This window comes from Eriocheir sinensis, chromosome 55 (assembly GCF_024679095.1).
Source record: "Eriocheir sinensis breed Jianghai 21 chromosome 55, ASM2467909v1, whole genome shotgun sequence".
Lineage (NCBI taxonomy): Eukaryota > Metazoa > Arthropoda > Malacostraca > Decapoda > Varunidae > Eriocheir > Eriocheir sinensis.
In genome coordinates, this window is record NC_066563.1 from 10856286 (window position 1) to 10868744 (window position 12459).

Consider the following 12459-nt stretch of genomic DNA (forward strand, 5'->3'; position numbering starts at 1 on the left):
CTAGAGGTGACACATCCGCGTCCACACTTCCAAAGCTCACACCTGCACGCCATTCATTCATGCCGAAATTGACCTCTCTTTCGGCCACCTCTTTTGATTCTTTTATAGGAGCAGCGAGTAGCGGGCTTTTTTTTTTTTTATTATTGTTTCCCTTTTTTGTGTGCCCTTGAGCTGTCTCCTTTGTTGTAAAAAAAAAGAAAAAAAAACACGTGTACGGGATATCCGGTGGGGACATGCTTTGCTGCTGTCAGGAAACCACCTTTCATTACTCACTACCTGTGTTGCGTTTCTTTATTTATCTTGCCTATATGCGGTTCTCGTAGGGCCTGAAGAGTGTGGGGATACATTCTAAAAAGAGTGCCAGCTTCAGCCTGGAATACGAATGGTTTCTTATTTTTTTCCAGATTTTTACGAAACTAGTCATTCCCCCTTATTAGTGATGTTTTATTTTCTTCTTTCCAGAGGCGGGACGTGGCGGCGGCCCAGGTAGGTGAAAAAAAGAACACTGTTATCGTACTTATCTAATGTAATGTAACATTGCTTCACCTGTACAAAAATATAAGAATATTTGTAATACCCATTTAGACGTCGTGTACCCAAAAGTTGTGCAAGCAATTACGAAGTAGTGAACCTCATCTAAGCTCCTTCCTTTGCTCGTCGGAAGTCGGGGGCGTGGTGTGGAGGGGCAGGGTGGAGGCGGCGTGTGGGGGTGAGGCTGCGGGGTGCCTGCAGCCAGCCCAATGGGTGCAGGAAGCGAACGTGTGCAGCACACGCCGCCGGTGGTGCGCGTTGGAGCACAGGTACGCCAGCGGGTCCACGAAGAGGTGTGTGTAGAAGACGCAGTGCACGATGACATAGGAAAGGATGCTACCGTCTCGTGGCAAAATGTGGTAGATGGAGTGTGGGAAGCTGAAGAGCAGGTTACTAATGAACACGGCCAGCATGGCCCGCGTGGCCTGGTCCATCACCTCATGATGGCCTGCGGCCGTGGCCGCGTGCTGGCTGGCGGCCAGGCGCCGCTTATTGCGCCTTACCTGGAAGATGTAGATGAAAAGTCCCTGAATGCTTGAAAGAGTATGGACGTTTGACCCTTGGAAAACAAAATAATAATATATAACATGATGAACAAGATAAATAGGGCAGAAAATCACTACGAAACTCAGAAAAGAAATGTTTTCTTTGGGAAAAATTTTAATTCCTGTTTGCCGAGTAGCAGCTACTTCTTTGTCAGACGTACAACAAAAATCATGGAGGTGTAGCAGGCGAGGGTGAGCAGCACGGGCAGGAAGAAGTGCGGCACGTTCATGGCCTGTCCTATCAGCGTGCCGGTGTGGCCGTCCATGGCGCCCACCCAGTACGGGACCATCAGACCCTGGAAAAAGAAATGAGAACTTTCGTTTACAAAAAACTGTGGCTGCTCAGTCAGACCGTAGCGAGGGGGGTGGGGGGGGTAGTAAGTATAGGTATGCAGGTTTTGATTTCTACGGATACAGTGGTGATTCTATTTTATACAGCAACACCTGCACTCACCAGTGTGGACAGCGTGGCATACAGGCCGACGCCCACCACCAGCGCGACGCTCGTCCGCAGCTTCACGTGGCGCCGCTGCGGCGACCACACCGCCAGTGACCTGCAGGCATGAACGCACACCTTCAGGCTGACAGCCAACAGACTCCATGATGCATTGACTTTACGTCACCTGAGCTTAATACTGGAGACTGATTTTCTACAAAATTATTTGCATATAAAGTGTCTGGCAACACGACACCATTGCCTTGGGTCTGTTGGTTTTTCATCTGTCGTCACGGAAATAAGAAGCACCTGTATGAAAGTTTTCACTTTGATACCGTCCAGATAATGTTACCAGCATGCTGACGCTGCTCTTTTGAGTTTTGTTTTCTCAAGTGTGAAAAATATATGACTATTTGATTATCCATCAACCTGCACCTGGCCTTGTGCACGATAAAACAGACAGACATTTAATAAATACCCTGACAGCTTTTTAGCTGTCGCATTTCTTCTTGTCACCTGAGGAAAGCCAAGACGACAATGAAGAAGAGCTCCGTCTCCGTCAGCACCACGTAGACCAGCAGCGAGCCCTGGATCGCCCTCACGGACACCTCCCTGTCACACCACAGCTTGGCGAGGGAGAGGTGGGCCATGAAGGGCATCACCACCAGGCACATGAGCAGGGCGGAGGAGAAGAGGGCGCACAGGAGCACCTTGATGGAGGGGCGGGTCCTGGAGCAGCCCACCACACACCATAACGCTGCCACATTACCTGAGAGAAGAAGAGGAAGGAAACGTTACTCGAGAGACACAGATTCTAATAACTCATTCCAGACACCTTTTCCTTATGGCTGAACCAAAGCAGTCACAAGCAAACTCATACTCAAACTCACAGAATCTAATGTAGAATGCCAGTGTGGCGCAGCAGGACTTACAGATAGTGCCGACGATGCAGACGGCGGAGCAGTAGACGATGAAGAACTCTAACAAAGAGTCGGGGATGCTGCCGCTGAAGAACCCCCATGAGACACTACAGTTCGCCATCCTGTAGCTGTGTATTTACCATTGACTTCCCTCCAGTGTCCAGAACAGCAGCAGTACAACTAGTGTTACGGTGTACTGGTGTGATATCCTTCCATGGCTTCTCAGCGGACCGGAGGCATATTCCCGAACTATACCAGTGTTCAGCACCCAGCCCGGTTAAGGTTAGGTTGGGTTAGAGTTAAGATGGCTAGGGTTTTGCTTGGAAATACACTGAGAATAATTAGAATAGGATTGCATGGTTGTTTGTGAGCTCGGGTAGGTGCCATTCAAGCAGACACTTCAGAAAGATGCTCACCGGACTCTCACTATCGAGGCGAAAGGAGAGGCATGGAGTGGTATTGTCTCATCTCGTGACCATCCCCCTTCACCTTACACGCACTGCACGCCATAGGGAAGGGGGTGAAAGATGAGTGATGGAGTGGTGCAACGGTACTTTCCTAGTGTTGGTGCTTGTCGTTGCATTCCATTCACCAACGCCGGAAGAGGAGCTCAGTGGTGTAATCGCTTCATCGCCTCCTATTCTTGTTCTTTACCGTCTATGCGCTAAAGAAAATGAGTGTTAGAATGTATAAGACTGCACACGCACACACACACACTCCGTAGCCCCACCCAATCCCAGCACCGCCAAACCTTTCTACCCGAGCTTTGGCAACACACTGAAACGTTCCAGCTCCGGCCACCGCCCCGGCAGATCCAGGAACTCTGTGTATACGCCTGTCATCATTACCTGCTCTCCTCATAGCCGGGGTCGCGACCTACCAGTGTTACGTAACGCTGTACTCTAACAGGAAAACTTGGGTGGATTTTTCTTATATAGTATTACTTTTAGCATGACTAACTTCACTTGATATCTGTAGAAATGATAATAACGTTTAGTGTTCAGGTAATTCGTATGACATGATATTAGAAAGCAAAACAACCTTCGCCGTTTAAAGAGTAGAAAATGACTTTAGCTTCACTTGATATCCGTAGAAATGATAAAAACGTTTGGTGTTCGGGTAATTTGTATGACATGATATTAAACAGCAAAACAACCTTCGCCATTCATAGAGTCCGGCATCTAAACAAAAGAGCAAAGGAAACCGAATAAACTATTGCTTTTGGGGCGTCGTATGAAGTGATAAAACAAACATTAAGAGGAACCGTATATTTTAAAAGCGACGGTTCAGAGGTCAAAACACACATGAGAAGAGGGCAAGCAAGCAAGTACGAAATTTAGACACAGGAACAAAGGAAAAAGAACAGACTACGACATTTTCAGCGTCGTATGGAGCAGTAAAGCATAGATTAGAAGAGGAACTGCGCATCTTAATAGGGACGGTTCAGAAGTCAAAACACACATAAGGAGAAGGCAAGCAAGCAAGTACGAAATTTAGACACAGGAACAAAGGAAAAAGAACAGACTACGACATTTTCAGCGTCGTATGGAGCGGTACAGCAAAGATTAGAGGAGGAACCGTGCATCTTAAAAGCGACGATAAAGCAAGCAAGTACGAAATTTAGACATAGGAATTAACAAAGGTAAAAGAACAGACTATGACATTTTCAGCGTCGTATGGAGCACTAAAGCAAAGATTAGAAGAGGAACCGTGCACCTTAAAAGCGACGATTCATGTAGTGTACGCCTTAAAGGTCAAAGCGCACATGAGTAACGGGAAGGAAAGCAAACAATGTGAGGAGTCAGTATCGAGTGAGAGCAAGCAAGGACGAGGATGAACTAGTGACGAGGATGAGCCGCTGGGCGTGAGGGGTTGAGGGTGAGGGGGCTGAGGGTGAGTGGTTGAGGGTGAGGGGTTGAGGGTGAAGGGTTGAGGGGAAGCGGAGGTTGGGGGGGGGAAAGGAAAGGACAGAAGTTTTAGGGAAGTCCCGACGCCCATGTGACTAACGCCCACTCCCACTCTCTCGTCGGGAAATCCCTCCGTCCGCCGTGGAGTGACTGTTGCCCGGAAGTTGAGATTTAATGATACTGGCGGCCGCGGCAACAGAGCGTACGCAAGAATTTCAGCCCCGACAGCAACAACAATAGCAACAACAACAACAACAACAACAACAACAACAACAACAACAACAACAACAACAACAACAACATCTGGAACAAGAACAAAGACGGCAATAACAATAACAACGATGACAACAATGATGTTCTCGTTTATTTTCTCTCTCTCTCTCTCTCTCTCTCTCTCTGTCACACACACACACACACACACACACACACACACACACACACACACACACCTAGGTATTACCTCTCCACGCTCCTGAATTTTCCTACTTGACAACCTTCCGGGGAATTCTCAATATCTCAAAGTTATCTCCTCTAAAAAGTGTTCTAGTCTGACCCTTATGTCGTATTTTGTTTATTTATTGTTTTTTTAAGAATAGTAGCAACAGCAAAAGAAGAGGTCGGTGCCTGCTGCCCGCCCTCAATAATAAATTTAGTCCTTTATTCAGTGAGAGCAAAGACAAAGGCCATCGTCAGGTCGTCATCAGCTGCAAGGGTCGAAAAATATCGTTCATTCTGCGCGCAAAATATACATGAATCTGCAAACAATCATCGTGTTCTGGTTCATCGCGTTCTAGTTTTGGTGTGATGGAAGTGTGACAAGCAGATACACTCCTTGGTGATTTTTCTGTCATGCTTTTTAGTCTTTTAAAGCGAATGCTCACGTGTCCTACTGGTGACCTTCCAGACGCCAGATAATTGCTCGTAATTCTGCGGAACCTGTTTATTCAATTTCATTTATCAATTACTTCATTCGCTGTCCGTATGTGTAATAACAACATTGTGATGATGATTAATGGTTTATTGATAATTGTCAGCCATGGGCTCAAAATATACAAACAAATGAGAATACAGAAATGAAAGAAAATGATTATAGTTTACAAAATAATATCACGGTGAATGGAGAAAAATATAGGCAATTTTTTTATTATATTCTATTATATATTACAATATGTTGGAAGTACTACATAGGAAAATGTGTGTGTGTGTGTGTGTGTGTGTGTGTGTGTGTGTGTGTGTGTGTGTGTGTGTGTGTGTGTGTGTGTGTGTGTGTGTGTGTGTGTTTGAGCAAAATACACAAGGCCTCTCCGGTTGAGTATTTATGGTTTCTCTTCATCACATCTTTATTCTTCTCGGTCTCAAGGCCTCACACTTACTTCGATTCCTCACCATATAAGCAGAATGCGATTGGACACCAGCCTGTGATGGTGTGGAGGAATGTTGTGTGCTGGGGAAGGAAGGAGGCGTGAGCAAGGATGAGAGACAAACTATATGTCTCTCATTCTTGGGCGTGAGTGCTGTGCCACGGATTGGAGACACAACGTTGTCACCTTCCTACTCGCAAATGCCTCGGCCTTATCTATATACAGTTATTTGCACCGAGACATTTGGATCCAGACTCTAGAGATATCGTATTGCACCGTCTGTTTGACTTCAGTAGTTCGTGTAGCTCACTCGTTAGACAACTATTGTGGCAACGAATCTTTGTCTCGTTCTTCCTCGAAACTCTTTAGGGCGGAGGACGACTGAGTGACATGCGAACTGACGGCGGACGTGGCTTCCTTGCTGGGAGAGGAACGGCCGAAGCAGAACTTGAGTGCCTGCAGGACGCGACGGCGGTGGTGCTGGTTGAAATACACAAACACCAGCGGGTCGGTGTAGAGGTGCGTGAAGAAGATCGAGTGCATGACGACGTAGGAGAAGACTCGGTAGTCGAAGGGTATGATGTGGTAGATGGAGTGAGGGAGGCCGAACAGAAGGTTACTAATGAACACCGCCAGCATGGCCCGCGTCGCCTCGTCCACCACCTGCGTCACCGCCGCCGCGTGTCGACTGGAGGCCAGCTTACTCTTGTTGCGTCTCACCTGGAACATGAACAGTACCTGGCTTACATTTAGGAACAGAGAGGAAGAGAAGAGGAGAAAAATAACGAAGAACAAACAGAAGAAAAGGAGGAGAATAAAAGAGAGAAGGAAAAAGAGAGAAAGAAACAGAATAACAGAATAAGAACAGGAGCAGAGAAGAAGATGAACAGAGGAGAAACAGGAGAAAAGGAGAAGAATAAGGAAGAAGGAACAGGAGAAGAAGAAAATACCTAGATCTCAAAACTGGATGACGTCACCAATCGAGCATGCAACAAGTGAGGTTCGGTGTGGCATAACCTTGTATTCTCTCAACATGGGAGCAGCACATAGCAGACTCTTTGCTTTTTATTTTTGCCCTTGAGTTGCTTTCTTTACTGTAAAAAAATCACTCCGCCTAACCACTAAAATAGCATACATGCGAGGTTTGTAAGAGATGTCATAGCCTTAGTAGAAGCATAAAATCTCCGAATCATCAAAACATACAAAAAAAAAAAAATAGTCTCCTCGTGACATGACCGTTAAGGGGCTATTACACTGGGCAAAATTTCCGTGGATCTTCAGTCAAACCACGATTTCCGCTGGCGTGGTTCTCATATTTCCGTGGTTTTCTGACGTGTCCACGATCTTCCAAAGCCACGGTAGATTTCACCGAAGGACGACGGTATTACTCACCATCATCAACAGCAGCAATAACAAGAAACAAATGAGAATCACGCTAGCAGAAATCGTGGTTTGTCTGAAGATCCACGGAAAATTTGCCCAGTGTAATAGCCCCTTTAGTCTCAACACAAAGCGGCCGCAACACTCACCGCCACGATGGTCGACAGGTAGCAGGCGAGGGTGAGCACCACGGGCAGGAGGAAGTGCACTCCGTAGTACACCTTCAGCAGGGCAAACCTCGTGGGCCTGGGAATTATTTGTCTCCAGAACGCCGCCGCCGTCAGCTGGGATCAAGAGAAGTTAATGTTGTTTGGCGCGAAATATGGCAGTCATTCCATCAAAGACATGTCTTCCAATCACAAAAACGACAACAGAGTATAGTTCACGTACCGCGGTCATGGACGAGTTGTAGAGTCCAACCCCCACTGCCACAGCCACGCCCGTCCGCAGCTTCAGGTGGCCCCGCTGCGGCACCCACACGGCCAGGGCTCTGCGGGAACACAGACCACGCGCTTCAGTGTTTGGTTCAAGCATCTCATGTCTGTGAGGGATTGAGGCTGCAGCGACTGTTAGAATGTGATTGGAAACAACTCATGCACTCTATTGGCACTAAAAGCCATCGAGGTAGTTGTATCATTTACCTCCGAAGCACCTGTCCCGCACACCTGGCTTAAAACAGATGGTGCGTTCTGGGTAGTGCTCCAAATGTTTATCCTTAAGTCACGCCGTATCTCTAACACACACACACACACACACACACACACACACACACAGTAAGGACATGCCCACCTGAGCAAGGCCATAACGAAGATGTAGAGGAGTTCCATCTGAGTCAGGACGACGTAGGTATGAATGAGCACTCGCAGGACGGGCTTGGAGGCGTCCCTGTCGCACCACAGCTTGCCGAGGGAGAGGTGGGCCATGAAGGGCATCACGACGAGGCACATGAGCAGCGTGGTGGAGAAGAGGGCGCACAGGAGCACCTTGACCGAGGGGTTCGTGCGGGGGCAGCTCACCACACACCACAGGGCCACCAAGTTACCTGCGACAGTTTAACCCGTTCAAAGTAACTCTGCCAGCTATAACGTATGCGCCCAACTTTACCTAAACCTAAACCTAAGGTAACTCAACAGAGGCCAAGCACCTGGCACCTGGTAGAACACAAAATTTTAGACTTCAGTGTGAATAGCATTTTATATCTCCCATAATTTATTTTACAGCAAGGGAGGCAGCTCAAGGGCAAAAAAACAATAAGAGCAACAACAAAAAGCCCACTAGACGCTGCTCTAACAAAAGAAAAAAGAACGAGAGGTCATAAGAGAGGTCAATTTCGGGTGGAGAGATGTTTTGATATATATACTTTCCTCTTGAGAATCTGTAAGCCCTGGAAAAACATAGGTAACTCCCATGACACAAACTAACTTCGCGAACTCCCTCGTGAACAGCTTTTAAAACTCCTTCGTCGCAACAGAGCAAAAGATAACCGGCAGACAAGTATACACAATATATCAATAAACATAACATTGCGTAGTGTTTCTCCTCTCTCGCCCAGACTTACAGATAGTGCCGACGACGCAGATGACGCAGCAGTAATAGAGGAAGAACTGCATCAGAGGCTCCGGGATGTCTCCTTTGAAGGTGTTCCAGGTCATGCTGCAGTTAACCGCCATCTTTGGACAGACTTCAGAGCCTGTTCACGGGGAAGAATTGTGTGCGTAAATACAGTGTTGGTAAAATACTTTCTTGAGTATTAGCCGCACTGCAAGCTTCGTTAAACTCTCGCTACTCGGTACAGTTCATGTGGAAATCGACGAAAGACGATCCGAGCTGAAGATAAGCCAATACAAGATTATGATGACGTTACAAGATCGATGAGAACAGTGAGCAAAAAATATCTCTGTCACTGTAAAAAATAATAATGAATCTGTCCGCGCCACCAACTGACTGAAACTGACGAACAAGCAGCCCCCAAAAACACATGCGATACAACATGCGAAGCAATTGACATTCTCGGCACAGCAAAACAGCCGAACGACGCTTCCGTACCTTATCCTTATCCCTGAACGAGTATTGCAAGAAGATCGACTTCAGCAACAACGACAGTCTGGGCAGAGCAAGACGGTCGTAAAGCCCAGCCGTACCTTCACTTGTGGAGTCTGTTGATCCACTGACACGCCAAGGAATGGGTGTATATGTCTAAGCTTACAGGATACGCCCTCCTGTACTTCTTATCTCGTGGCTTATCATCTTCTCCGTTTCCTATTCCCCGCAGCCCTTCGTGTGTACTGGGCAGCGTCGCGGTGCCCTTTAGTTCATTATTTCCCAACCTGGGGGAAATGTTAGGATTCCAGGGGGGAAATTTAACTGAGGAAAATATAGATTACTAGCGCTTAGTCGACTGAAAAAAAAATGAAGTGGAATGTGACATACGTTGCGCGCTCTCCACTATTACCCCTGACATTGAGGCACCGATCAGCAAGAAGCAATTCCAGCCATCCCACTAAATGACTATATCACTACTAAGAAAGAAACATTTTATTTACTATTTGTGTTATATATGTATGGCTTCGTGGAGAGGGTAAAAAGAATACCTTGAGATGGTTTGGCCATGTGTGAAGAATGAATAGCGATGATATTACAAAGAGAATCTGTGTGAGTAATATCAAGGGGACAGGTGTGAATCTACGTGAGTAATATCAAGGGGACAGGTGTGAATCTATGTGAGTAATATCAAGGGGACAGGTGTGAATCTATGTTAGTAATATCAAGGGGACAGGTGTGAATCTATGTGAGTAATATCAAGGGGACAGGTGTGAATCTATGTGAGTAATATCGAGGGGACAGGTGTGAATCTACGTGAGTAATATCAAGGGGACAGGTGTGAATCTATGTGAGTAATATCAAGGGGACAGGTGTGAATCTATGTGAGTAATATCGAGGGGACAGGTGTGAATCTACGTGAGTAATATCAAGGGGACAGGTGTGAATCTATGTGAGTAATATCAAGGGGACAGGTGTGAATCTATGTGAGTAATATCAAGGGGACAGGTGTGAATCTATGTGAGTAATATCAAGGGGACAGGTGTGAATCTACGTGAGTAATATCAAGGGGACAGGTGTGAATCTACGTGAGTAATATCAAGGGGACAGGTGTGAATCTATGTGAGTAATATCAAGGGGACAGGTGTGAATCTATGTGAGTAATATCAAGGGAACAAGTGTGAATCTATGTGAGTAATATGAAGGGAACAGGTGTGAATCTATGTGAGTAATATCAAGGGAACAGGTGTGAATCTATGTGAGTAATATCAAGGGGACAGGTGTGAATCTATGTGAGTAATATCAAGGGAACAGGTGTGAATCTATGTGAGTAATATCAAGGGGACAGGTGTGAATCTATGTGAGTAATATCAAGGGGACAGGTGTGAATCTATGTGAGTAATATCAAGGGAACAAGTGTGAATCTATGTGAGTAATATCAAGGGGACAGGTGTGAATCTATGTGAGTAATATCAAGGGGACAGGTGTGAGAAGGCGGTCCCCAGTGAGTTAGGAGGACAGAGTTAAGGAATACGTAAAAGAGAGATGAAAGAGTGATGCGAGGACTTAAATGTGCGATAAATTTATGTTTGGAGCGGGAAAACTGGAGACTTCTGTCCTGGCCACCCCCTTGGAGGGAGGTCCCGGCGGAAACTGGGCGTCAGAACTATTGATTGATTTGTGTTAAGCAAGTAAATTTTGTGCTCTGCCTCTATTTGTTTATTATGTTATTTGTGTTATTAAGCAGGTAAATTTCGTGCTTTGGCTAGTGTCTTCCTCGTCCACATGCTTTAGATGCTCGATGCCGCGTCTCGTGTCAGGCTTTTCCTATCAATCCAGAACAGTTGATCCTCTTTTGTCGCTGCCACCAAGTACGCGTAATTGTTCAGAGGCGTGGGAAGTGTTCGGGAGGACGCCGTGACATTCAACACTCGTGACAATGAGCAACGCGTGTCGGAATCTGTCTTGTCCTTTAGGGATGCGATAAGACAACGCCGGTTCTGACCAGGGCCTTGGTAATACCCAGGAATGTTTCGAGCCTACCCCTCCTCCTCCTCCTCCTCTTTCTCCTTCTCCTCCTCCTCCCTGAGTCCCGCGTTGCCTTGACTTTTCGTGATTGTTTTCGTTACGGTTCCCAAACTTTTGATGGATTTCAGTTAATGAAGTCTTCTGCCAGCGGGTCAGCGTGCACCTGTGTAGATCTGCGTTAGATGTAGTGGAGGGGCTTGTGGCAAGTCATTTTTATGACTAAAATTGTTCAAATATGCGAGGTCATATTCATTTTGTCCTTTGGAATATTTTCAGTAATTTGTTTGTAAGTTGGCACATTTGTCTTTGTTTGATATGGTGTGCAACCTCTGATCAAGTGTTAAAAATTATAAATGGACTGCCTGCAAGTCACGCGCGACCCTTCACGCCAAACACGCCTCAAAAAAAGATAACAAGTGCCACACAAGGCAAACTTCGTTTATGTGAGCGAACCAGCTTCTGGTTGCCTAGATGGAGGCAGCTGCTGAGACAGTTCTAAAAAATAAATATAAACCAGTATTAAATTTCATCATCAGTGTTGTTCGTAGTGCGTTTTTTTTATTTTTTTTTTAGAGGACGAATAACAAAAGACTACTTTCTATAAATTCTTTTTGCAACATGAAGCGGTTGTTGTTCTGCTTGGCGCTGGGGATCGCGTGCCTGAGGGAGGCGCGTGCGGGGCCTGAGGACTGCAATGACGAAGAGGTGAGTGCCGAGGTGACAGAAGTACCGGTGTTTAACGACGTCCTGGTGGCGGCGCAACCCCCAGCCGACGTCCCAAGCGACCCTCTGAACAACACCGCCAGCCTTAGCGGCAGACTCGAGCAACTGATGAGCTCCTGCGTCAGGGAAGCAAATCGGATGCGCGCCGCGGCCTGGGACGGGTGATGGCGGTGGCCGTGGTGGCCGTGAGCCTCGCCGAAGCTAGGCTGTTGTGCTCCACCTTCACGGGTTTCGAGCTCTTGGAGTCTTGGGGTGACGCGAAGGGCATGCGTCTCAGCCTGCAGCCTGCCGCTGCTACTCCCCAATACATGACGCCAGGCCGTGCCTCAAGCGTTCCTTCCGGCGGCGCGGTGCTCAGTGCCCGGCGCCTACACACCTCCTGCTGATGTGCCCCGGCACGGACCGGGAAGCCTGACGTGCCGTTGCACATCTCGGCGCGCGCTAGAATTTTCCACACAATCGATGTAACGCATTGCTAAGTGACTTCAATACAAATACATGATTCTAACTTACACGAAACAAAACAATGCGTTCATATGATGTATGTATGTATGCATGTATGAATGTATCAATGTAGTATGTAAGTTA

The 12459-nt window shown here is 46.8% G+C and overlaps 2 protein-coding genes and 1 long non-coding RNA gene across 10 annotated transcripts; 1 reads left to right on the forward strand and 2 right to left on the reverse strand.

Moving 5' to 3' along the window:
* Window positions 1–515: 515 nt before the first annotated feature.
* LOC126983857 (uncharacterized) lies at window positions 516–3571 on the reverse strand. The gene is made up of 5 exons (XM_050836987.1): window positions 2445–3571; window positions 2029–2281; window positions 1531–1630; window positions 1238–1372; window positions 516–1034 (listed from the first exon to the last, which is right to left on the reverse strand). Exons 1-5 carry the CDS (start codon window positions 2551–2553, stop codon window positions 633–635), a joined length of 999 nt encoding a protein of 332 aa, XP_050692944.1. The 5' UTR covers window positions 2554–3571; the 3' UTR covers window positions 516–632.
* A 1960-nt stretch (window positions 3572–5531) lies between these two features.
* On the reverse strand, window positions 5532–9277 carry LOC126984068 (uncharacterized). 2 transcript variants are annotated; one of them, XM_050837464.1, is made up of 6 exons: window positions 9127–9277; window positions 8639–8770; window positions 7870–8122; window positions 7471–7570; window positions 7230–7364; window positions 5532–6420 (listed from the first exon to the last, which is right to left on the reverse strand). In XM_050837464.1, the coding sequence occupies exons 2-6, from the start codon at window positions 8748–8750 to the stop codon at window positions 6022–6024; spliced, it is 999 nt and encodes a 332-aa protein (XP_050693421.1). In that variant the 5' UTR covers window positions 8751–8770; window positions 9127–9277; the 3' UTR covers window positions 5532–6021. The 2 variants fall into 2 exon arrangements, with proteins under 2 accessions (XP_050693421.1, XP_050693422.1); XM_050837465.1 differs by having other exon boundaries at window positions 9222–9246.
* Window positions 9278–9411: 134 nt separating this feature from the next.
* Window positions 9412–12335, forward strand: LOC126984069 (uncharacterized). 7 transcript variants are annotated; one of them, XR_007736382.1, is made up of 4 exons: window positions 9412–9992; window positions 10027–10060; window positions 10129–10264; window positions 10333–12335. It is a non-coding gene; the product is annotated as an uncharacterized LOC126984069 (long non-coding RNA). The 7 variants fall into 7 exon arrangements; XR_007736381.1 differs by having other exon boundaries at window positions 9412–10196; window positions 10367–10400; window positions 10435–12335; XR_007736376.1 differs by having other exon boundaries at window positions 9412–10162; window positions 10197–10264.
* The last annotated feature ends 124 nt before the right edge of the window (window positions 12336–12459 follow it).

Bases quoted from the DNA above. Each gene is read 5' to 3' on its own strand.
- LOC126984068 (XM_050837464.1), bottom strand. From the start codon at position 8,750: ATGGCGGTTAACTGCAGCATGACCTGGAACACCTTCAAAGGAGACATC. The intron at 8,123-8,638 runs GTAAGTCTGGGC...AAACTGTCGCAG, and splicing joins CTGCGTCGTCGGCACTATCT to GTAACTTGGTGGCCCTGTGG. The intron at 7,365-7,470 runs GTACGTGAACTA...TCTTGATCCCAG, and splicing joins ACAACTCGTCCATGACCGCG to CTGACGGCGGCGGCGTTCTG.
- LOC126983857 (XM_050836987.1), bottom strand. From the start codon at position 2,553: ATGGCGAACTGTAGTGTCTCATGGGGGTTCTTCAGCGGCAGCATCCCC. The intron at 1,631-2,028 runs GTGACAAGAAGA...TCATGCCTGCAG, and splicing joins GTCGTCTTGGCTTTCCTCAG to GTCACTGGCGGTGTGGTCGC. The intron at 1,035-1,237 runs GTACGTCTGACA...TACATCTTCCAG, and splicing joins ACACCTCCATGATTTTTGTT to GTAAGGCGCAATAAGCGGCG.